We start from the raw sequence: 25659 nt of genomic DNA, 5'->3' as shown, positions 1-25659 counted from the left end.
TGTTTTTTTATGCCCGATCAATGACATTGTCACATATGGACCAGATTGGGGTATCATGGCCTTGCACACGGAAGGATCTTGATCAGGAGTTCTATTAGTAGAAGCTCTAGGAACTCTGATGCAAGGTTGGATTACATATTTAGCTCCTGATTTTTTCCTGTGGCTATAGACTGAGAAATTGGGTGAATGATGTTAAACAGTGGCTCAACAGCAAAAAATACTTGTATGTTTAAGAAGTCTACTATAATGCCTCCGACATTGACTGAAACAATTACCATGCTCTAAGGGACCGCTAGAGAGTGAGTCCCAACAAGTTTAAAGGCAGAAACATACTCCTAGCTCTCTTGCTAGGTGTGGTCCCTACTTCAGGTTAATTACTGAATAATTATTCAGGAGGGGCAGCCATGCCGACAGGCGTTTTGATTACCTGCCACACAGGTCCCTGAAACAATAATTAAAAAAATGATTGCATGCTGGTGTTTGCCACTTGACCCATCTGCAAAGGAAGTGGGTATGGTGACTGACTAGACAGGTGATGGGAATTCACTGAAGAAAATATTCTACTACTCAAACATTTGCTAAGCAAAAGGCATTGAAAACGCTTCAAAATGTTAAGAGAAAAATCCCAAAAGGCTCATGAAGCACTTAGATATATGGGAAAGATTAATCATACATAACAGTGAAATCTGCCAAAATTGTCGGTCTTGTTAAAATTCAGATATTGGTGGAGTGGCTAAATTCTAGTGTGAGCCATACTGCTGAACAACATCTATTACAGCACACAGACTCCAGTTCATAACATTATCATGCTAGTGCTTAGGTAATCAACACTTACTTTTGCTTTGCTACTTGGGCAAAAATCTGAATATGTAATATTGCTTTATGAGGAAACTATGCCAGAATAAATCTAAGCAACATTCTGCCAGAAGTAATACTTTGACGTTAAGGTAAAAGCTAAAAAAAAAAAAAAAAGGACTCTGTTCTCTTTGTATTGCGTCATGTTAGAACTAAGCTTCTAGAGCAGTGTTAAACTTTGTATCGAAGCAAAGACCGCAAAATCAGTCCACCTATGCTATATAGAAAGAGGGTCAACATATTTTATTTACAAAATAAAAACTCTATAAAGAAAAGTGTGGACTCTTGAAGTTAAGCAATTTTATTTAGTCATTTTAGCCACCTGAATGACTAGTAATTTATGTATTTATTTTTAAATCAAAAGTAATTTACTTACAACTGTATTAGCTACTATGTCACATTCATTAGACGGGTGCAGAATAGTAGCCAGTAACAAAGATTTACTGATATACAATAATTGGGAAGCATGGCATTCCCAAAATAGGAGGTATAGAAGATATTTTTGGAGCAAAATTTATGGCTACCTAGTAACAAACCTCACTTAATCAGTAATACAAATTAGTTCAATCAATCTGTTTTACTAAATATTAATGAAGGCATTCTAATGACTATAACTAAATGTTTTGGTATAAGAGAGATGTGAAATTAAAGAGTTAACGCAAAAAATGAAAAAGCACTAAACAAGACTGAGTTGGTGTTAAATACCCAATAAAATAATCTGAGGGTTGGCCATTGTAGTCAGAAAGCACAAGCAACTACAAGTGATCTGTAGTATACAGTTAAGTGAACACATCCATACTAGTTTAATGCCAGTGGTAATATCCCCATTTCAACAAACTCAAAATGTAATTTTTTCAAAATGTCTACCTTCAGGTTTTTGCAGCTCTTCATGAGGTACTTCACATCATAGATTATAGGGAAAAACAGTCGAAGGATTTCAAAGAAGTCTAATTCTTCTTCTGGCAAATTGGAATTAGTCAGGATTTTGATTAGGTAGCCAAAATCATACCCACTGCAAAAATCATTAAAAGGAAATCAAGTATTAGCTTTCATCACAGGATTTCATTTTGAGTAAAGTTATGAAGGAAGATGGGAAAATACTTTATTTCAAATTCTAGTTCTTAGTCATGGATACTTCATTAAACCTGTAAAACAAAGTAAGCCAGAACACATGGTCTTCCCCCAAATATAAATGTCACTGTCTAAAAACATTTTGTTGAGTACTGTCTACGTAAGGGCTGCAATTGCTATATTTGTTTTTTAAGAAGCTCCAATCAAATTAAAAACAGCTTAAACAAGTGACTGAGCAGAATTGTTGAACTCTGATTCCATGCGGGTAACGTTCAATTCTCCATTATGGATTTTTTTCTAGAGTACAAAAGAATTGAAAAGAACAGCATGCTCATTTTCAGTAATATCCTCTGCTAAAGCCACTACAATGGAGAAAATTACTGACAAAGAAGAACAAGCATTTACATTGCAATGGTCTCGGCATTATTAAAGGTAGAGCTATTGGCAGTGCTCATGACATTTTTTTTCTTTTAAAAAAACCATAAATAAATGGTATTGCCAGCCACACGCACACAGCCAGCCACACTCACAAAGCCAGTCACAGGCACACAGCCACAAACACACAGCCAGCCACACAAACACACAGCCAGCCACACACACACACAGCCAGCCACACACACACACACACACACACAGAGCCAGCCACACACACACACACACACACAGCCAGCCACACACACACACACACACACACACACCCAGCCACACACACACACACACACACACACACACAGACCCACACACAGCCAGCCACACACACAGCCAGCCACACACACACACACACATACATACACAGCCAGCCACACACACACACACACACACACACACACACACACACACACACAGCCAGCCACACACACACAGCCAGCCACACACACACACACACAGAGCCACGCACACAGAGAGAGCCACGCACACAGACAGAGCCACGCACACAGACAGAGCCACGCACACAGACAGAGCCACACACACAGACAGAGCCAGACACACAGACAGAGCCACACAGACAGAGCCAGACACACAGACAGAGCCAGACACACAGACAGAGCCAGACACACAGACAGAGCCAGACACACAGACAGAGCCAGACACACAGACAGAGCCACACACACAGACAGAGCCACACACACAGACAGAGCCACACACACAGACAGAGCCACACACACAGACAGAGCCACACACACAGACAGAGCCACACACACAGACAGAGCCACACACACAGACAGAGCCACACACACAGATAGAGCCACACACACAGATAGAGCCACACACACAGACAGAGCCACACACACACACACACACACACACACACACACACACACACACAGACAGAGCCACACACAGACAGAGCCACACACAGACAGAGCCACACACACACACAGACAGAGCCACACACACACAGACAGAGCCACACACACACACAGACAGAGCCACAAACGGTACACTTAGGGGGGGGGATACAACCCCACAAAGCTGGGTAAGTGTATGTCAGTTTTATTTTCCTTATTTAAACAGATTAGCTGTATGTGACCATTTAAAGTGCACAGGTTATAATTTGGCCGTCATAAATGTTGACTGGCCTGCTGAGTGATTGTATACGCCGTGTTTTGAGTTCACATCACTGTTATTAAACCAAAGCTATTAATACGTTGTTGACATAATTTCTTCTGATGTTTACAGGAAAGGACTCCTCGTTATACAGTTATTTAAGAGGACACGGTAGGGTGGTCCATTTGGCCACACCATTCTATTTCTGTAATAATCATGCTTTTTTGATCAAACCATTGTCTTTATTTTTTTCACACCGATTATGGTGTATTTTACAGTAGCTAAATTTACAGCCTGGCCCTGAAGAATGCCGGTAAACTGATACCAAGACGGCAGAAACATGTTGGCCTAAATTTCAAAAGCTTACTGTACAGTGATATTTTCACACTGTCATCACACTGTTTTTAAACCTGACGTTAAGGTAGATACTAATAAACATATCTTTTTTACCTTGACCGTCATTTTAATCACCACCATAAATTTTTTTTTTGAGCACCGCACTTTATCAGCACCACTTGCGGTGAGGATACATCTCTCCTTTGAATCAGGATCTACTGGTACTAAGCCACTACCCTAGGGCTTGGTCAAACAGAACCTGTTCGAAAGGTCCTAGAGGACGATGTTCCGCCATATGGGTGGGCTGATAGGACTTATTTACATCTGATGGTCCTTCACCGTTAGTTATGACTGTAGTGTGTGACTCATTTTTTGGTTACTTCTCTTGCTCAGCCTTCTAGACCTTCAAGTTTTTTGTTGTTATAGCATAGTTCGTAAGGGGTTTGAGCTTGATAGGTCGGTAAACATAGTCCCCTAGACCCTCATTTTGACAGTTGTTTTTCCAGTTCTGAGCAGCCTCGGCTGCGGGTCCCAATTTTGAAGCTTCTTATGTTAAAGGTCAGCTTCACTAGCCGCTCACTTGGTTGATTCCTTAGCCCTATAGGTCTTTTCGCGATGGCTGACTTTGGTGGGTTAGCATTCGATGATGAAGATCTTAATAACATCCTCAGTAATAATCCCAGCATTCTCGATGATTTACCCACAACATCCACTACTACTCAGGATGATTGGGTAACTCTGCTAAATCTAAAAAAGAACCATTCTCGAATTTCTCTACATGGAGTAATAATGAATGAATACCTGCATGGTAAATGTGCACCGTCTGGCTTGATTGTGTCTAATGTACCCAGGCTTTTTCTTACAGACAAAGAATTCTTACGTGATTGGGCTCTAATAGCATGGCGTTGTACGCGTGATTGGCTGATCTTAATAATCAAAACAGCTAAGAAAGCAGCAGACGCCGTGCTCATTGAGATCCAAATTTTGGAGGGTCAAATCAACGCTGCGATTAGACCCGTGATTTTTAAAAAGAACATGGATGAGACTAATAAAACAAACAAAGACTATAGAGACAACATCTTAATGAACAAAATTGACAAATTCAAAAAAGACCTAGCTCGGTTTTCGATGGAACCAGTGACTCATATGTAGCTCCAGATTCCAATTCTAAGGGGAAGAAATATGGGTCTAACTATTCCTCTTCCGGTTCAGACTCTGGTTCTAGTGACTCAAGTAACTCCAACACAGGGGTCTCAAGTAGAGGGAGAGGTTCCCAAAGAAGGTCTAATAGAGGGCGAGGGATGGTGAATTACTATCCAAACCCTGGTCAATGGTGGCCTCCAGCACCTTGGGGCTACCAACAACCGCCAATTGGGCCACCCCCAATGGGCCACCAGACACCAAATTTTCCACCTCATCCACAATTCTATTATGATCAGTCTTTTTTATGGCAGGGCCCGGGCAGAAATCGGGGGAGAAGGAGGGGACAGCAGACGGTGCATTGGGCACCAGAAACCACTCCCTCAAACACAGACAACCGAGGAGGCCAACAACAGACGAGCATGTCAAGGACAGGGACAGCGACTTAGTTGTGAATCTTAGTACTCGGACACTCACAGCCGATGAGAAATCTGTTCTGAACAAAGGATTGGGTTTCGTTCCAACTAATGTATGTGATCCGTTTAACCTGAGACGTGAGATTGAGAACTTCTACAGAAAAAGATACGTTTCCATTTCTTCTTTAACACAAACAGAGAGACGACCGGTATTGAGGAACTGAATGATTGCAACACAGGCTTAAGACCCAAATCCACTTATATGCCTTTGAGCAATCAAGTCCCAGCGCGGGTCATCGCTTTGAACAAGCAGTGACCCACGACATTATGAATCTGAGTCAAATTAAGTCACGACCTTACCATAACATCACGAGAACTGAAAAAGCTGCCCTTGCAGATCTGGCTAAAGACACTTCCTTGACTATCAAACCTGCTGACAAGGGTGGAGCCATAGTGCTCCAGGATACTGACATTATCAAGCTGAGTGTAGGAGGCAGTTGAATGATACAAGAGCTTATCGCCGCCTCACTGAGGACCCTACCATAAGGATAAAAAATGAAATTAAGACTCTGATCGAGGAGGCATCAGTAGAAGGCTGGATCACGCCCCAAGAGGCGAGATATTTGACTACTGCCCACCCTATAACACCTTACTTTTACTGCCTACCCAAGGTTCATAAAGAAAAAAGACCACCACCAGGACTGTCCTGTCCCATTATTTCGGGAATAGGTTCACTATTGGAGCCATTGTCCACGTTTGTGGATTTCTTCCTGAAATCAATTGTGTTAGAAACACCTACATACTTACAAGACACAGGTGATGTCTTGAGATTGCTGGCGGAAGTGGAGTTCGACGTCATGACTGACCTTCTGGTTAGTTTTGACGTTGAGTCTTTATACACATGTATCCCACAGCAAGAAACACTGGGCTGCATCAGAAGTCTCCTGGAATCGAGACAATTGAATACCATCACCCCGGTAGGGTTCATCATGGAATGTGCCAGGTTGGCCATGATGGAAAACTTTTTTCAATACGAGGATGAATTATTTTTACAGATCTCTGGTACCTCGATGGGGAGCGCATTTGCCCTGAGTCTTGCTAATTTATACATGCACCAATTTGAGCAAGACCACGCCCTCCACCACAGCAACCCCTTTCTCCATCAGGTGTTGCTGTGGAGGAGATATATTGACGACGTGATAGTGATCTGGAGAGGTTCCACTAATGATGTTGAATCGTTTCATAAATGGCTCAACTCACAAAATCAATACCTAAATTTCACCATGGAATCCAGCAAGGAGAAACTTCCATTCCTAGATATCCTGATATTTCCAGGAGCAGGAGGCCTACAAAGTGAATTATACCGGAAACCAATGTCGCGTAATTCGTTGTTGTCTTATCATAGTTTCCACCCCCAGGCACTCCGGGACAATTTACCGGTTGGACAGTTTTTAAGAGTCAGAAGAAACTGTTCTTCTAACACTCTATTCCAACAACATGCAAAAGAATTATCAATGCAGTTAAGCGAACGACATTATCCGAACCACCTTGTGCGACGTGCATGTAAAAGAGCGTCGAATAACAATCGAGAAGCGCTCATTGAACACAAGAGAACAAAAACACCTGCAGATCGTATGACTATGGTACATACTTTCAGCACCCTCACCAATGGGGTCAAGAAAGTAGTCCTGAAACACTGGAAAATATTGAACACAGTGTCGGGAGATGTTCCTCATCCCTTGTTTGCCTTTAAAAGAGGCCCCAGTATCAGAGATAACCTTGTACACACCAGACCCAGATACCATGGAAGAGAAATCACTAACACTCTATGGAACACAGACCCGGTACGGGGTTATTATCCATGTGGAGGATGCGCCGTCTGTCCCCAGACATGCAAAACCTTGACAATAGATATAGGTACCAATAGACCATGGCGCCTGAATACCCACACGAACTGCAACTCAGAGAGGTTGATCTATATGATTACGTGCCCGTGTATGCTTACATATATCGGTCATACTACCAGAAAGATCAAGTACCGCATAAGCGAGCATAAAAGCACCATCCGGTGCAATAAGCAATCGACTCGCCTAACGAATCACTTCTTGGAATTCAAACATACAGCAGACGAATTGAAGTGGGTAGTGTTGGAACAACCATTCATTCCCCCTCACGTAACTGATGTGTCACGTTTCTTGTTCATCAGAGAACAACAGTGGATATTCAAACTCAAGACGGATGTTAGGGGTCTGAACGATAATATACCATGGGTGTCGATCTGAGAAATTATACCTTACCAAGAGGGTCAGTTATAGTTAACACCTACTAGCATCTACCAGTGTAGGACACTTGTTTCATCATACTTCATTCAAAGGGTCGAATTTAATCAGAACCTAAACTACCATCTAACAGTGTGGGGCTCTTATCTCATGATTAACAGGCACCATTAAGGGCACTCCCAATTGTGTTGGCGTTCCACGTATGATAAGCACCTATACAATTTATGTTCAGTTTAACACCTTTCACGACACAATTCCCCTACTTTTTTACTTCTGGCACGCAAAGAGGTAATGTTACATTAGCGTGTCTTGAAGTTTTTCAGCCCTATAACGACTGGATTGATCTTCTGTTACTGTGAGTCACTAGGTCTCTTTCCTGGAGTACAGATCCCCTCTGTGATATATGCAATATACACAATATGTGACTATACCTACCAAATGATCGCACCAATACTGTTTATTTAAAACTACACACGGAAGTAGCGTTCCATATCAGCGTCGCATTAGTTGCGCATGCGCGATGTAGAGACAGCCGACCTCTGTGCAAGATAGTGGTATGGATAGGTGCGCATGCTCAGATGCGAGTGATTTTCACCTGGATTGACCGGACGTCTCGCAGAGATGACGGGCGTCCTCCACAGGTGTTCACAATCAATGATGAAGACACCAATCAACGGCGGAATAAATATGCGTCTCCTTCCGCCCATCGGCACCTCCCCTTCGGCTCAGGAACACTCCTGGAGGTACCGACGGACAGGTAAGGACGCCAGTACCCGCTCGTGATTGTTATCCGCTGGCTCCCAGAGGCTTTCTTTTATGCTACGCCAGGGTTGTGCTTGCCATTTCAGATAGGGTTTATTTCTATAAACTAGCCGGCTCATAGACTTGCGTGTTTGTCCCGTTTGGAAGGCTCAAACCTGATATTGATCCCACTTACCATACTTAAAATATAGGTATTGACGCCAACTTACAGGCACCTATGCTTTCCTGTAATTTGAATCCTTTGATCCTTTAGATAAGAATTCCGATGTAATAAACTCTTTAAATTGGATGCAGCCTTCTTGATGTTGCACATCGTGTTTCTTGACCTTATGGGCTTACTTGAACAACCAAGTTTTCGTGTTATACAATATAGAACATGCTGAGAGAGTGATAGTTATTATTTCCTGAAATTGTCCCTCTTCATATGTCCAATAGAGCGGGGCCTCTGTGTCCGAGCCGTTGCCGGGTGGGGTGAGGCTTTCTCCCAACACAAAGCTGGGAAAGTGTATGTCAGTTTTATTTTCCTTATTTAAACAGATTAGCTGTATGTGACCACTTAAAGTGCACAGGTTACAATTTGGCCGTCATAAATGTTGACTGACCTGCTGAGTGATTGTATACGCCGTGATTTGAGTTCACATCACTGTTATTAAACCAACGCTATTAATACGTTGTTGACATAATTTCTTCTGATGTTTACAGGAAAGGACTCCTCGTTATACAGTTATTTACGAGGACACGGTAGGGTGGTCCATTTGGCCACACCATTCTATTTCTGTAATAATCATGCTTTTTTGATCAAACCATTGTCTTTATTTTTTTCACACTGATTATGGTGTATTTTGCAGTAGCTAAATTTCCAGCCTGGCCCTGAAGAATGCCGGTAAACTGATACCAAGACGGCAGAAACATGTTGGCCTAAATTTCAAAAGCTTACTGTACAGTGATATTTTCACACTGTCATCACACTGTTTTTAAACCTGACGTTAAGGTAGATACTAATAAACATTTTTTTACCTTGACCGTCATTTTAATCACCACCATACATTTATTTTTAGCACTGCACTTTATCAGCACCACTTGCGGTGAGGATACATCTCTCCTTTGAATCAGGATCTACTGGTACTAAGCCACTACCCTTGGGCTTGGTCAAACAGAACCTGTTCGAAAGGTCCTAGATGACGATGTTCCGCCATATGGGTGGGCTGATAGGACTTATTTACATCTGATGGTCCTTCACCGTTAGTTATGACTAGTGTGTGACTCATTTTTTGGTTACTTCTCTTGCTCAGCCTTCTAGACCTTCAAGTTTTTAGTTGTTATAGCTTAGGGGATACAAATACCCATAAATCATTGTAGGGAGAAGTAATTTCTTTATGTGACACAAAATGTGTAATTACTCTGGTCTGCACATGCTGAATCAATAAAGTGGCTGGGGTGGAGAGGGATGTCTACTCGGGTTGTATGTCCTTTTTCTTGCTTTTTGAAGTGACTGCATTCTCGGGTACAGCTGACGAGGAATTACATTACGGGTAAAATGTACTGAGACGTGTTAAATCTATTGTAAAAAGGACCTCTCAATCATTCCCAAGCAATCCCGACAACAAACTCAGATTCTCTGAAGGCATGAAATCTATTGCCACCTGGATGCAGGTCAACTTCCTGCAACTTAACGCGGGCAAATCAGAAATCATGCTGTTTGGAGGAGCTGAAATCTGTTGGACACCCACATGCTGGCCGGACGAACTAGGCACTGTCCCCACCCCTAAAGAAGCTGTCAAAAATCTTGGTGCCAGAATCGACCGTAAATTGACTCTTGGGACGCATGCTAACATCACGGCGGGATCTTGCTTTTACATACTTGGCTTTCTGCGCAAGATCTTCCCCCTCCTTCCCATCTCCACCAAGAAAACGCTAATGCAGGCCTTAGTTCTTAGTAGACTAGACTACTGTAATGCCCTCATGTTTTCAGCCAACAGTGTCTCCATAGAGAGACTACAGGTAGTACAGAACACTGCCGCCCACCTCACAGTCGACACCCCTGCCAGAACACCCTCAGAACCTCTACTGAATCAACTGCACTGGCTCCCCATACTAAAAAGAATAAAATTCAAAATAGGCTGTATGATTCATAAAGCTCTCAGAGGGCAAGGGCCTATGTATCCGACTTGTAAATTGACCCCCTATTCCCCTACGCGCTCACTCAGCTCCAGTTCGGAGCTTCTGATCATCATCCCTAGGATAAAAAAGGCGCGCAGTGGAGGCAAAGCATTCTCCTACTTGGCTCCGGTGTTTTGGAATCACTTGCCGTTACATTTACGGGCTTGTTCCAGTTTGACCCAATTTAGAAAGACTTTAAAAACGTATCTCTTCTAACTCATGGTCCTGTTATGCTGTCAAAGTTCCAACCGCCGAGATACCCTCCTGGGTGATTCAGCGCTATATAAACCAATAAACATAAACATTCTTGAGATCAGAATTGGGGAACACATCCTGAAGTTTGGTAGCTGCCAAAACAGCAGCAGAGTACTGATTCAGGTTACAAAGAGCAAACCCCAGGGCTGAAGTCATCAAAAGACCTTTCAATCCATTTAAGACAACTGCATTAGACCATCTATTAAAGCTGGAGACTTTTTGAGTAAACTGTATTTTAACTTATTCTCCCATAGTATTTAAAGCCCAACTGGAGAAATATTCATTGATTTTCAGTGGTTTCAATAATAATAAGAATAATAATAAATCTATGTTTATGCTAAAATAATGCCGAACTTAACAGGCGTTATGCAGAACTTACTTCACAAGTGTATATGGTTGAACCTCTAATGTTCCCGGTCAGAGAAGCTTTTAACAGATTTTACATTCGAGAACGGTTGACGATACTTTCACCTTGGTTGTTTTCAACTACCTAGCACAAAAATGCTGCATACCATGCAAGACAGACCAAGATTCTGTATCCCCAAATTAATTAGTTGTCCTCATTTACCAATCATTTGTTTAAATAACTTCGAACAATTGTAGTGATTCACAGGGGAAAGAACAGCAGAATGAACTCAGCCGTTGCAAACTATTTGGCGATTCCTTCAAAGATACTAGCTGAATGCATTTAAAGAACCATTAATGTGGTGAATAGAACAGGAATAAGCAAGTGGCGTATGGTATGGTGACTAACATATATTCGAATGTGAGGACCAATTAGCACTTGACTGTTAGTTTGTAAAGCGGCTGCTAATTGAGGCTTACCTAAATACCATCTGATAACATGCTATGACTATTATACTGATAGAAGGGTAAAGTTAGCAACAAAACGGAGACAACGTTCGGGTTTTGTAAAGAAGGTCCAACACGTCAGGTTTTTCAAAGAATTACCAAATGTTTCCCTAAATACTACAAGCTGCTGGAATATCCAATTTCTGGTAGAGGCGGCCATTAATAACCCATTCAATGTTACAATGAACATCTGGCTTATCCTGGAACCTTGGCACTCAAATGTGGGTTTAATAGGCAGGGAAACAAAACGCATACCCTCTCTGTTGCGCTCATATACATATTTCCTATCCTCTCTCACGGCACAGAGGCATACATTGATGCGAAAGACAGAAAAGGTCCCCGGACAGGAGCGTGAGTTAACGAATAGATTTTTCCAAAGCTGCGAACACACGGTGCCTTTTGGTGATCTGTGAGGCGCAGAGCATTGCTCACCGCTCCTTTGTCCCGACATCGCCAAAACTTCCGACTTCTATGCCTCGGTGAAACAGAACATTAAAGGTGCGATGCGTCCCTTTACCACACGTCCCCCATTCCCAGATCCCTCTCCCGTTCTTACATGATTGCTCTTTTCACTGGCAATCTCCGTTCTCAAGCACACCACAGCTTCACGTCTTCTCAACTGTGGTGCTTACAGAACAACTTCCGCTTCCGTTTCGTACGGCGCAAACGATCGTAAGACTTGTTTCAGATTATGGCTTGCCTCGCTACCATGTTGGAATGTCCTTGTAGGAACGGGCTTGTACTTCTGAGAAGCAGTAGCATATTATACATTTGTTGTATTACAGCAGATTACTTTTTACATTCTTCACAGTTCATATTGTCATTCATATTTTTGTTGAACAAATATTCATTGTTGTTTAATATCAACAGTAGAAAATTGTTAATGTTGAAGGATACCACAAACCTGTTTTAAGTAATAAAATAATGTCATCTTAAAATGGAAAATCTTTTGGACAACATTCATCGGCCAGGTCTCAGTAGTTTCATTAGCCGTTGTCGCCTCACATCTCATATTAGACCACATACATTATTAGTCTGTCATTGTGTTCTGTTTGCCGCTGAGAAAGGGGGTGACGTGTTTCCGAAATGTGACGTAGGGGTAAAGGAGGGTAGATTTCAGTAATGAAGGTAGAAAAGGGACGGCATACGACCGCTGCCATGAAATTATAATAGACATCAATATTTTTTTAAATAAAAAAAGTAAACGAAAGATGGCTAACCTCAGCTTTTTGCAAACATTTATGGATTCCATGATCTCTTTTCACGTAAGGGAGTTGCCAGAAGGGTACCCACCTGTAACTCTACTTGATCATGTCACGAATATCTCTGAGCGAACGGGTAAGCAAGCGACCCCACACAGTAGTTTGGGCGATTATTCTACAGCCTGACCGGAGGCATCGGATCGTACTTCTCTTTTTTTATCTACTGAATACAGCAGCAAAGTAACATAAGACAAGGGATAGTAACCTCATGTCTGACGCTGCTCTCCTGGTTTTACCGAGCAGCAAAATGGCGGCCGTAACTCCGAAAATTTCGGAATCGGGGCGTGTTTTTTGCGTTGCGAGTGACGGATGACGTCACAGGTACAAAGAACGCAAAAAACATGCCGCCGAATCCGAAAGAGACGAAGCTTGAATGGAGTGACGCCCCTCTCCTCCAATGGCTGGCCTCCGTTTTGGAAGCCAGCCAATGGAGGAGAGAGGCGGGTTCAAGCCCCCATACCTAAAAACATTAAATCTCCCACCGGAGACTGCGCAAATGCAGCCTTCGGTCCTCAACCTAAAAAGGGTATGCACAGAGGCTTGGCCCATGTATTTGTCTGCTATAGAGCGAAGCCAAACAAAATATGAACTTACCTTCAAGTCAACACTTTGCAAATTTCAATGACCATAATGTTACTAAGCATACCAGTAGTGGTTCCCATAGCTCCTGTGACATTGGCTGTAAGACTACTTAGAGGAGTCCACTGGCTTTCTGATATCATTAACTAATGCATATTATCATTCACCTGACTGTGGACTGTACAGCAGAGGTTAGCCTGTGTGAAGAACTCAAAAAGTTGTCTGGATAGCATACCCTCTTAGTCTCATAAGCATAATCATTTGGCTCCTCCCAGGCCCGGTTAGCAAAGATGCATCTACCCATTTCTCTACTTTGAGCACTTTAAAAACTGTGATTGCTACCAAACAGTAATTCCAGTCTTTATTATGGCCACTTTGTTTTTTTCTTTTAGCTCCTCTTTAGATCATTAAAAATCCTGCTCCCTGTGAGGTTTTAGCTGTTAACTGTTGTACTGAATTTCCGTACATCAGCTTATATTTCACTGTCATCCCGTTGCTAAAGAATTCTTATAGAAATCCGCCGAGTTGATATTTCAGGCAACTTCTGTTTTTTGGAACAGGTTTTCTTCCAAGCCAAGTTTAAAACCAATACCCAGCTTCATTGTTTGAACTGCTTTCATCTACTCACAAACCATTTATACAACCTAAAATCTATTGTGCACAACCTGGTGGTGGATCCTCTTCCTATTTGGAATCTAAATACTCTTTGCCATATTCCCCCCTCCATTCTCAGTCGAGTTTCTTTAGGTTTCATAGGCAGCCTAAAACTTATACCTTTATCCTTCCTATGTAGTTAATAGTCAGCATTCTGAAATCTCTTTCTGGCCATGTGTTTGCCACGACGCACAGTTTTCACTCTATAAATTCTTAATCTACACCGTCAAAGAACCAAAGATATAATTTTTGCATCTAGGGTATGAAACCACTCCCAGTCGCGAGCAAGGCTTGTGGAAGAGGTAAATTAAATATTGTTCGGTTTAGGTTAAAATCTCAAATGGCATGAGGACGGAGGGAAACCTTATTATGGAATACACTGCAGGGAGACATGTTTTTTACCTCCTGCTGAGCGATGTCACAGACACCAAAATACAGCTTTCCAAGAAATGATCACATCCTACAATGAAGGAGATGCCATTGCTGGAAAATAACGCCCAACATTTCTTTAATTTGGGAAGATTAGGGAGACAGTCAAAAAACACACCGTGAGAGGGGTCTAAGGGGAGTATTTAAAGACCAGCCTGCATCCTATCCCCCAATCTAGCTAACAAAAAACACAACAGGGATGCTAAGGGTCTTAAGAGAAAGCTACAAAGAACCAGTACATTCATAAGTAGTTTGTATAAGGAGAGCAGGAAGAGTGTGAAATAATACCCATCAGCCCACCTAATGGCGGAGTCTCGTCATCTGGGTTTTGTTAAAAACTGGTATCTGCTAAGTACCTCCTTGATTGTATGTAGAGGAATACTAGTGACAGATCCACCAGTGATAGAGAGCCAGTAGAAAAGTATAGGTGGGTTGAAGATGGAGTATTGTTGCAGTGCTAAAAAGAAATTTTGTGGAGTGGCGAAAAGGTATATGTGTGTTAAGATTGCCTAGTATGATGCCAAAAAACGACTTTATTAAGGGGGGTCATCATACTGGCAAGATTAAAAGCAGAGTGAAGATAGTGTGTTAAACAAATATCACTACCAGTTGTGAAAATAGAATGGTCAACATGTTTCAGCCATACAAGGCTTTCGTAAGGACCTGTTGGATTTATATGGAGATGGAGTCACCTCGCCTGGCACTCGCTCAGGTCAAAAAAGAGGCCCGCTCTAAAGAGATGAGAGGGAGAAAACATAATTCATTATATTTTTGAATTAGTAAGCTTCAGAGAGATGACTGAGTAGAAAAGGCAAACACAAAGAGGAACCTCCAAAGACCAGCAGGAAATGACGAAGAATAAGCTCGAAAGAATATAATGAAAAAACTCCCCATATCGTAGTTGTAAAAAGGTGGACTTGTTTGTCAAAAAAATGCTTTGCTCCACACTCTGGAGTGATGCTAAGTTGATCTTAAATAGTGATTGGAGCTGGTACTCCAAAACGAATTGTCAAAGGAGCGTCCTCTAAGGAAACGCTCTAGGGCCAATCCCTCACAAGAGACGTGTCAAACGACAGAGACCCACCTGTCCGTCGGTACCTCCTGCTGCCTTCTGAGCCGAGGGGAAGGTAGCAGGCATACCGGTGTGTTAGGAGTTAAAGACACACTGCGGACCAGAAAGGAAGCATGCGCTTCTGTATTGTGATTGGGAACAAAAACGGACCAATCGGCGGAGGGGTTTGCCGCTTCCTCATTGGTTTGCCTTTTCTACTCCGAGTCATCTCTCTGAAGCCTACTAATTCAAAAATATAATGAATTATATGTTTTCTCCCTCTCATCTCTTTAGAGCGGGGCCTCTTTTTGGACCCGAGCGAGTGCCAGGCGAGGTGAGGCCATCTCCATATAAATTTATGGGTGAGTTTATTCAACTTTGAACCTGAAATGTGGACTATTCACACACTCATTTCACGGCTTCTGTTTTCTACAATAATGTAGTTACATGTGTTTCTGTTATAGGAGAGTTCTTTGTTCATGATGTTGAGACCACCACATAAATAAATAATTTATATCTGGTAGGTCATTTATTTTTCTTTTCTCACTTTTTACAGTTGCAGTAGTGTAAATCCAACAGGTCCTGACGAAAGCCTTGTATGGCTGAAACATGTTGACCATTCTATTTTCACAACTGGTAGTGATATTTGTTTAACACACTATCTTCACTCTGCTTTTAATCTTGCCAGTATGATGACCCCCTTAATAAAGTCGTTTCTTGCCATCACACTAGGCAATCTTAACACACATACACCTTTTCACCACTCCACAAAATTTCTTTTTAGCACTGCAACAATACTCCATCTTCAACCCACCTATACTTTTCTACTGGATCTCTATCACTGGTGGATCTGTCGCTAGTTTTCCTCTACATACAATCAAGGAGGTACTTAGCAGATACCAGTTCTTAACAAAACCCAGATGACGAGACTCCGCCATTGGGTGGGCTGATGGGTATTATTTCACACTCTTCCTGCTCTCCTTATACAAACTACTTATTAATGTACTGGTTCTTTGTAGCTTTCTCTTTAGACCCTTAGCATCCCTGTTGTGTTTTAAGATTAGGGAGACAACAGAGAGAAGTGTCGGTTAGCGTCAGTTTTAATTCCCAGTTGTTCCATCTTTGAATCATTCCCCTTAATGTGTAGCCATACTTGAGGAACATAAATGAAGGAAGTCATTAATGCTAGTAAATAAATGATTTTCCTGGCAGTAGGTTGAACATCTGAATGGTATTTCTCAATATGTGCCCTTAAGAATAGATTTTGCGATCGTTAGGTTCAGCACCTTTCAGGTTACTATATCCTCTACAGCAGGGTGGATATTGACTATTGTATATATGTAGTCAGATATTCGGAAGGTTTTTGAAGGTTGCCTAAAATAAATTATGCCTGTAATAGATTTTTTCTTTCAGAAACTAGTCATTGAGTAAGTGATAAACCAAATTGAGCCACTGGCTCTACATCAACTTCAATAAGGTGTGTAACACCTAAATTGGTTTGTAACACTTGGTTAAGGGAGTGGTGATTATAGGCAATTCACCATGTTAATTGCTGTATTTCCTGAGAATGCTTGTTAGTGCTCGATCTTCCTTCTGGAGAAAAAAAACTACCTAACTGCTTCTTACAACTTCATGCATATCTAATTGTTTCAAAAATGTTGGCTGTTACTGCTCATTTGAAAATATTCCTCTTCAAAACGGACCCTGGTGGGATTACAGAAAATTGTTAGTCTTGCAAAGCAAAAATATATTTTTTTAAAACAAACAAAAAAAACATCTGTTTCATATCTCATATTACGCCATGGATGCATAGGCACCTACCTGTCCAGTGCATTTAACAAGAACAAATACATTCTTATATATGGGCTTGTGCTTTTTAGTGATATGAGTGATCATAATAATATAACAGAAAAAGATCAACAATTACACATTACATTAAACAATCAGCAATACATTAGGAGAGGAGAGAAAGGAGAGAGAAAGGTTGTGGGGGGTAGGGGAGATGAGAAAGGGAGGATAAGGGAAGAGACAACCGTAGAGACGAAAGGAAGTCTGTCTAAAGACAGACTGGGTAGGTGACGACCAAGGAGTGAATCTACAGCCCATCTCCCCTATCGCTAAACCAGGTAGCTCCATCGGGCATCAGACAAAATAGTTCGGTCTCAAGTGTCGAGGGAAGAGGTTCACAGAAAAACAGGGAGGGGACAAAGGGCAGGGGCAGGTGAGGGCAGAGGACAGAAGCTGGAAAGAGTAGGCGCGGAGAGAGAGGGTTGGGGGAAGGGAGAGGGGGAAGATAAGGTCAGGAGAGATGCGGGAGCGTTTGCCTGCAAGTTAATGTGAAGTACCTGTATGCAGTGTATGTATAACATCACTGTATCATAAATTGCACCAAGTGTCCATTTTTAAAGTCTATAACAATTCATAACTCGAAATGCACTTCCTGGATTTGATGATCTTGGTGGCTAGTTATATAAAGATAAGTTTTATGTTTATAAATTGGTGTGGATCTCATTGAGTTTTGTGCATCATTTATTGACTCTGTGTGTATTACAGATTTCTAACTCTCCTCTCTGATAAGCCGAAGGCTGCTTGACCACACTACCCTAGATACAGCACCTTGGGATTGTTGGAGTAAGGCCCTGTCCACTCGTAAGGGATCCTGGACTCTTTACCCAGCATACCTCTTTTTCGTATAGTATATAAAGAGCCAACATCCTCCACTCATGTGTTCCACTCAAAAATCCTTCTCCACAGAAGTGAAGGATATAGCACAATTAAATTATTTTCAATGAGAGTTTTGCAAGGGAGGACAAATTTAGTTTCAGACATACAAGATCGGTGCCTAAAGCACGTTCTTGAGACTCTAAAGCCCAAGTCAATAAAAGAAAATGCTCCCTGCTCTGTAACTATAGCTTTAATGGCTGTAGATTTACATGTTTGGCACACTCCAGCCATCAAGTATTGTGTGTGGACAATGTAAGTTATTTGGTTTTGGGAGTATAGGTTTTGGTTTCGATTTGACTTTTGAGGCCTCCCTGAAATCCACTATGCGTCAGGACAAAGAATGCATCTCAGATTGTGTTTCCCCCGAACGGTAAGTAAGGGAAAGTGGATAGAAACGGTATAGATCTAGTTTGGAAGAAATCAACATGTGTGTAATGTACAGTATCTGAAGCATAAGCTAGCATCTGGGGAGACAGGAGGGCACATATGAATCTACAGTGCTACAAGCTACCAAGTGAGTATTTGCTTTGTCTAACGAACTGATTTTGTATGCTCTGCATTACAGCACTCTTTACATCTACTGTGTGTAATGCTCTGCCACTATTTGAGGGAGTGGAAAGAAAATAGCAAGGTCAATTGTCTGACTGATGTGGAATGAGGAGAAAACCATCAACAGGAAAACAGATTAGTTCTCAGGATTACCAGATGCTTATAAACATGGATAAAAGGTGCCACCATTGCTAAGACCTGCAATTCACTAACTCTACCATGGAAGGGCTTGTTACTAGGAATGTGGTAGGAGTCCTGATTTAAGGGCCAACTTCGTGTAGGTGGCCAGACATTTTCAGTAGCATGGAGTACCATGGAAGTGCTATTCAATATCAGAGCAAGAAAAATGAGCGCCTTGGACATATGTCTCTACTTCCCCACTACATAAGTGATCAGGCACAGTGGAGGAAAAGAGCAGAAAAATATGCATGACCAATTAATCTGTAGTCCATGGATTGTGGTTCTGAGTGCTTGGAGGTGAAGACTAAGTGTTTTGAGTTTTCTATGGTAGCAAACACCTCGACTGTGAACATTACTCATCTCTAAAAGCACTGCTTTCCTGGTCGGGTACTTGTTGATGCACCCTGCTTAGCAGGTCACAAAGACCCTGTCCACATACAGCATGTGCTCAGCAAGGTTGGAGTTGCATGGCCCAGTGTCAAATCGACAGTGGCAATGCCCACAGCTGAGGCCAGTAAACACCTCCTTGCTTTTCAGTGTAGTAATGGCTGGCACATTGGCTGCATACAGTGTTATTGTGATTAGTGTGTTAAACACAGAGTTTCAGTTGAACTCCTGTCTCACTAAAAAGGATTGTACCTCCTGTAGGAAGAGATACGACTTTTTGGCACCAACTGAGAAACCTGAATGAATGAATGAATGAATGAATGAATGAAAATATTTGTAGAGCGCACAATGGCCAAAACGGCTTCCTGGCGCTGAGAGCTCTAAGGAACAGAACAGACAGGGCCAGGAGGTTTAGCGGGGGTAGGCCAGGGCAAACAGAAAAGTTTTGAGTGCTTTACGGAAGTGTGAGAAGATAGGGATAGAGCGGATAGAGCGCATGGAGAGAGGAAGGGAGTTCCAGAACCGGGGTTCAAGAACAGAGAATCTAGTTCCACCAGTGCGAGTTTTGTGGAAACGGGGAACAGTGAGGAGGGCAGAGGAAGATGAACGGAGAGTGCGGGCAGGGGTGTGAAAGGAAATCAGAGAATTGATAAAAGCCGGTGCAGAGTGATCAAGGGCCCGATAAACAAGGCAACCTAGTTTGAACAAAGATCTCTGCAGGATGGGTAACCAGTGGAGGGATTTGAGGACAGGAGTGATGTGATGGGTTTTGGGCAAATGAAAGATGAGACAGCAGCCTGATTTTGGATTGCTTGAAAGCGGCGGGTTTCGTAGGCAGGAATGCCTGCGAACAAGCTATTACCATAATCAAGGCGGGAAGTGATGAGGGCAGAAATGATGATTTTAAGGGAGTCAAGAGAAAAGAAGCGGGAGATTTTTCGGATCATCCGAAGGGAGAGGAAGCAGGAGGACACCACGGCACTGACCTGGCCGTGCATGGACAGGTCCTGACTGACCTTAATGCCCAATGTTTTAACGGAGGGAACTGGGGTGGGAGGGGGGCCAAGAATAGGGGGCCAGAAGGCAGAGGACCAAGGGCTGGATGAGCCGCCAGTCAGAACAAGCTCAGTCTTATCTGGATTGAGCTTGAGGTGATTGGCGCTCATCCACCCAGAAATAAAGACCATGGTGGAGTGAAAGAAAGATAGGGAGTGAGAAGAAGAAGAAAGATCAAAGACCTAACCTGTGAACAAGAGAAACAACTGTCCGAGTGTGTTTCAGGCGTTGCTGATGGCAATTACTCTTCATCATCTAGAGGCCAGCTATAGAAAGAAAAGAATGGCATTGTGGCATCGATATGCTGCGACAACCGCTAGACATTTGGTGAATACCTACGGTGCTGTGTGACACTAAAGGGCAACAATTGAAGTGGCAGTGCTGCCCATTTACTATGAATCAAAGGTAACAATGATGCACTGGATGTATGGAAGATTAATGGATGCCTTATGATATCCTGTACACAGCAGCTTAATGAAGTTTTTACTAGGGCAGACATTCTAAATGCTCCAACAGCATGCAACAGTTTAGGGGCCCGAGGATATCAAATCGTTGCAGTGTAACATTGTTCTTTGGGATGAGGAAATCTAGGGACCAAACCGCTGCAGAGTAGTGCGTGCACTTCTTACTGAAGTCTTGGATGTTCTTGACTGATTGAGTGATGGCGAGGACGGATAGTTGGTGGTAGATTTGAAACTACTGGCTGTATCCTTGTTGGATGATTGACAGGACCCACTTGTTCAAGGTTATGTTCTTTGACTGTGGAAGGAAATAACACGATCGATCCCCTGAAAGGTGTTGTGTGATCGTGGACGATAGTAGCCAAGTCAATGCTCTGAGGCAGAGGTGCCATTTCCTTGCTCACAAACACTTTCCTCTGCTATTGCCTCTAACGCTGCCTCTGTGAAGGCCTCTACATTCAATATGGATTTCTTCAGAGCATGGGTCTGCAGCATCTAATGTGCAGCAGGTGTTTGCATTAGATTCAACCTTATCCTCCTGCAACAACTCTCTACGATCTTTGAGGTATGACTTGGGCAGGTGTTTGACCAGCTGGTTCACCCCCACCCAATGGTACTTGTCAAACCTTAAGGGGAGGCCTACATAGTTCGCTATGAGCAACTGCATTTCTGCCCCCTATTGCAACCAATTTTCCTGCTGCACTGACATTGTGGCAATCCGGGTCTGGAGTAGGGTGCATCACTGATTTTCAGGGCAATGCTCTCTTCCTAGCAATGTGCACCACTAGGGACGAAGGAGTACCATGATACCGAAGGAGTACAATGATCCCGGATGAAGAAGAAGTCATGAGGTGCGTGTTAGTATTTCATTTCTATTCTGAGGGTGACGCCCGACCTTGATCAGATACTTAAAGTTCTCAGCCACACACTCCGCCATGCTCTTAGGCATGCACTGGAATTGACCAGACCACTCTTTTTTCAACAGACTCTCTACCAAAACGTCATCTTATTCGAGGATATGAAGCTTCAACTTGTTATGATCAGCTGCCACTTGAATAACCACATAAAGGCCTAGCAAGCCCAAGAGCTGCATTCCCCTCCTAGTCTCTGGGTAAGCAAAGATTGCAAACCAACTGTACAACCTTAGGAACTTACGGTTACATTTTGGCAAAACTGGAAGGGCAGGTTCTTCATAACCACTTCTTCCACACCCCACGTATCATTTTAATATGATGTCGCACTGAGAAAACCCCCTTAGTCAGGTTACATTTGAGTTGTCTGCAGCTGAAGGTGCTCTTCCATAGTTACTGTAGGAGATTCCAGTATCTGGAGTCGAATGATTATTCTTTGTAAAGGGATGGCTTCAAAAGCAGCTCTAACCTAATGACAAAAACAATTCCTAGATGGAGGTCTTGTCCTGGTGCATTGTGGGTTTCTGGGAAGAGTCACTAGTCACCTTGAAACCATCACTTATACGAATAACTAGCAATGTCTGTGCTTAACGTCAAATAATAATAATAATACTGGATTTTATACAGCGTGAACAGCTACCTCGCTAGGAGGTGTCCCGGCCCTAGTAGAACACAGATGACCTGGGGCTAAAGATAGGAAAAACTAGCGTGGCTGGGTGAAAAGCCAAGTTTTTAGCAGTTTCTTGAAGCAGGGTTCAGAAGGGGCCTGTTGGATTTCTTGTTGTAGGGAGTTCCACAGAGCGGAGACGTTTGCCGAAAAAGTCCGACCGCCTAGTCGGGCCTTTTTCGTGCGCGGGACGGCCAATTGAACACGGCAGTTGGACCGTAGTGCGCGGGTTTGGGAGTATCTCGGGAGGCGGCTTTTCAGGTATTGTGGACAGGAGCCATGCAGAGATCGGAACGCGAGCGTCAGAGCTTGAAATTTTACTCTGCTGGCAACTGGCAGCCAGTGCAGGGCTCGAAGATGCGGAGAGACTGAAAGCTTGAAAGGGATTCGCAGTAACAGTCTTGCAGCCGCATTTTGAACTACCTGAAGCTTGTGAGTCAGGTATTTTGGGAGGCCTAGGTAGAGACCGTTGGCATAATCCAGCCGTGAGGTGACAGTCGCATGGATAACCGTTTTCCGGCAGCTCTCCGGAAGGAGTCTGAGGATTTTTCGGAGATTTCTCAGTTTGCTCAGGCAGCATCCGGCGACTTGTTGGATATGGGATGTAAAGGACATGCTATCATCCCATCTCACTCCAAGATTTTTTGCCGTGTGACTGGGTGAGGGGGCTGGGCCCATCTCCGTCGGCCACCAGAGTTCTGAGGCGGGGGAGGGACCCTTGCCAAAGAAGATGACTTCGGTCTTATTGGCATTTAGTTTTAATTTATTTGTGTTCATCCAGTGTGCTATATCTTGGAGACAGCCTTTGAAATTTGAAAAGGACTACCGCGTCATCTCAGAGTACGGAAATACCAACTGGGTGTCGTCGGCATACGAGATTGCCTTGACACCCCAGTTGGCAATTAACGTAAAGAGAGGAGCCAGGTAGATGTTGAACAAAAGGGGGCTGAGGGCCGACCCTTGTGGAACTCCACAGCTGAGGGTCTTGGGTGTAGAGGAGATCGTCCCGAGTGCCACCTTCTGAGTTCTCTGGGATAGGTAGGATTGTATCCAACCCAGCGCCCTATCCTGAATACCTATCTCAGCCAGCCGGCTGAGTAGTCTGGCGTGGTCCACCGTATCGAAGGCGGCCGACAGATCCAGGAGTACCAGCATTGCTGAGTTACCTGCATCCATTGACCACCTTACTGACTCGGCCACCTCAATAAGCGCTGTTTCTGTGCTAAAGCCGGGTCGGAAGCCAGACTGTGTTTCATGTAGGATATTGTTTATTTCTACAAATTTGCTCAGTTGGCGCTGTATGACTTTTTCCAACATTTTTTCCGGGGCAGCTAATAGAGATATTGGGCGGAGATTAGTGAGGTCTTCTGGATCCCCATTTGTTTTTTTCTTTAGGGGTAGGAGCGTGGCATGCTTCCAGACGTCTGGGAATATGCCCGAAGCGATGGAAGAGTTCCAGATATGTTGAAGTGTGGGAGCTACAGAGTCCGCTATAGAGCTCCATAATTTAGCTGGGCAAGGGTCGTCAGGGGAACCAGATTTGCATCGGATAAGTTCTTGCCTTACCTCACTCAGGGGGATGTCCATGAACTGGGTGCAGGTCACACCTGGCTCGCCATTGCTCGCGAGGTCTTGCTTTACTGTTTTTATTACTGGACCAAACGAGTCGTACACCTTTTTGATTTTTTGGTCAAAGAACTCGGAAATTTGCTCGCATAGTGTAACTGTGGGTACAACCTCTCGTTCAATGCATTTTGGTTTAAAAAACGATTGTACCACTTTGAAGATCTGTTTGCTAGACTGTTCTGCCTGTAGAATCGAATCCGCATAGAAACGTTTTTTACTTTTTCTGATAGCTTTCCGTAGTTTTTTGGAAGCTTCCTTATACCTGTTTTTTTCTTCCAGGCCGTAGTTAGCTCTCCAGAGTCTCTCCAGCTTTTTACAGGCCGCTTTCTCATTCCTTAGTTCCTGTGAGAACCAGGGAGCTGAGGGAGAGTCTCTTTTTGATAGAGCCCGGGAGGCTGGAGCAATGGAGGAGACCATCTTTCCGACCCACTCATTGAGGAGTTGAGCGTCACATGTTTTGTAACTTTGCTATACCTTGATGTAGTTGCGAGAGCACTGTTGTTTAGTCTATATTGGCATTGTTTGTCAAGGATGGGGTGGTTTGCGCCAAGACAGGGCACATAGTATCGGGGGTCAGTTTTTTCCATTGCCTCTTCAGGAAGTAGCATTTGCTAGAAGCAGGGATGTCATGCACCATGTACAGTGTAAATGGGACAAGTGAGTGGTCTGACCATGTCAGCGGGAGAGGTGTCTCAGGCAGCACATTCTTGATGTTAGAGAAGATGAGATCAATAGTATGGCCCCCTGTGTGTGTAGGGCCCTCATTGATCAGTCTAAGATTGGCCGTATTTAATGTGGCTCTGAGCAGCTCTGCCATGGCACAGTCGGGTTTATCCATGTGGATGTTGAAGTCACGTACCACCATAAAATGGGGGTGGAGGAGCGAGCTCTGGACAATCGTATCTAGTAGGGTGATTAGGTTGGGGTCTACGCTGACCGGGGGGCGATATATCACTAATCATGCTAGTGATAGCCGAGGGCTCACTTGAAAGCAAAAGTGGAGGCCTTCGATTAATTGAATAGTAGTGGGGGCTGAAGATGTTAATACTAAATGCTCTTTAAAAATAATGGCTACACCACCGCCTCTTTTTGTCCCAGGGCGGTTGGCGAGGCATATTTTAAATCCCAGGGGGACTGCAAGTGCAATGGAGGTCAGGTTGTCCTCCTTGATCCAAGTTTCTGTTAAAAACAGGATATCCCATTCCTGCTCTTCTAGTAAGAGCCAGACATCATCTGAATGTTTGGCTAGGGATCTGCAGTTCAGTAAGCCAGCTCTAAGGCATATTTGAGGTGGGGATTTGGGATTAGGGGGTTTCACAGAATCTACACTGCCAAAAGCTATCCCGCAGTTGCTGCAGATCTGAGGGGGGTCGAAGGTCAGGGGATCTGTAGAGTGAGAGCAGCATTTAGATGGGGGATCGAGAGCCTTTAAGTCCTCACCTGACCACG

At 43.3% G+C, this 25659-nt stretch overlaps 1 protein-coding gene across 2 annotated transcripts in view; it reads right to left on the bottom strand.

Annotated features, from left to right (window-relative positions):
• Positions 1-25659, bottom strand: part of CNOT7 (CCR4-NOT transcription complex subunit 7) — a 200407-nt gene that overhangs the window by 22507 nt on the left and 152241 nt on the right. For both annotated transcript variants that reach the window (XM_086962589.1, XM_086962590.1), the window contains one exon: positions 1723-1867. In XM_086962589.1, the coding sequence (XP_086818715.1) occupies positions 1723-1867 (145 nt within the window). The remainder of the gene's footprint in view (positions 1-1722; positions 1868-25659) is intronic.

The sequence above is a fragment of the Lissotriton vulgaris genome, chromosome 3_1, assembly GCF_964263255.1.
Source record: "Lissotriton vulgaris chromosome 3_1, aLisVul1.2, whole genome shotgun sequence".
In the NCBI taxonomy this organism is placed as follows: domain Eukaryota; kingdom Metazoa; phylum Chordata; class Amphibia; order Caudata; family Salamandridae; genus Lissotriton; species Lissotriton vulgaris.
This window is presented reverse-complemented; position numbering and strand designations above follow the sequence as displayed.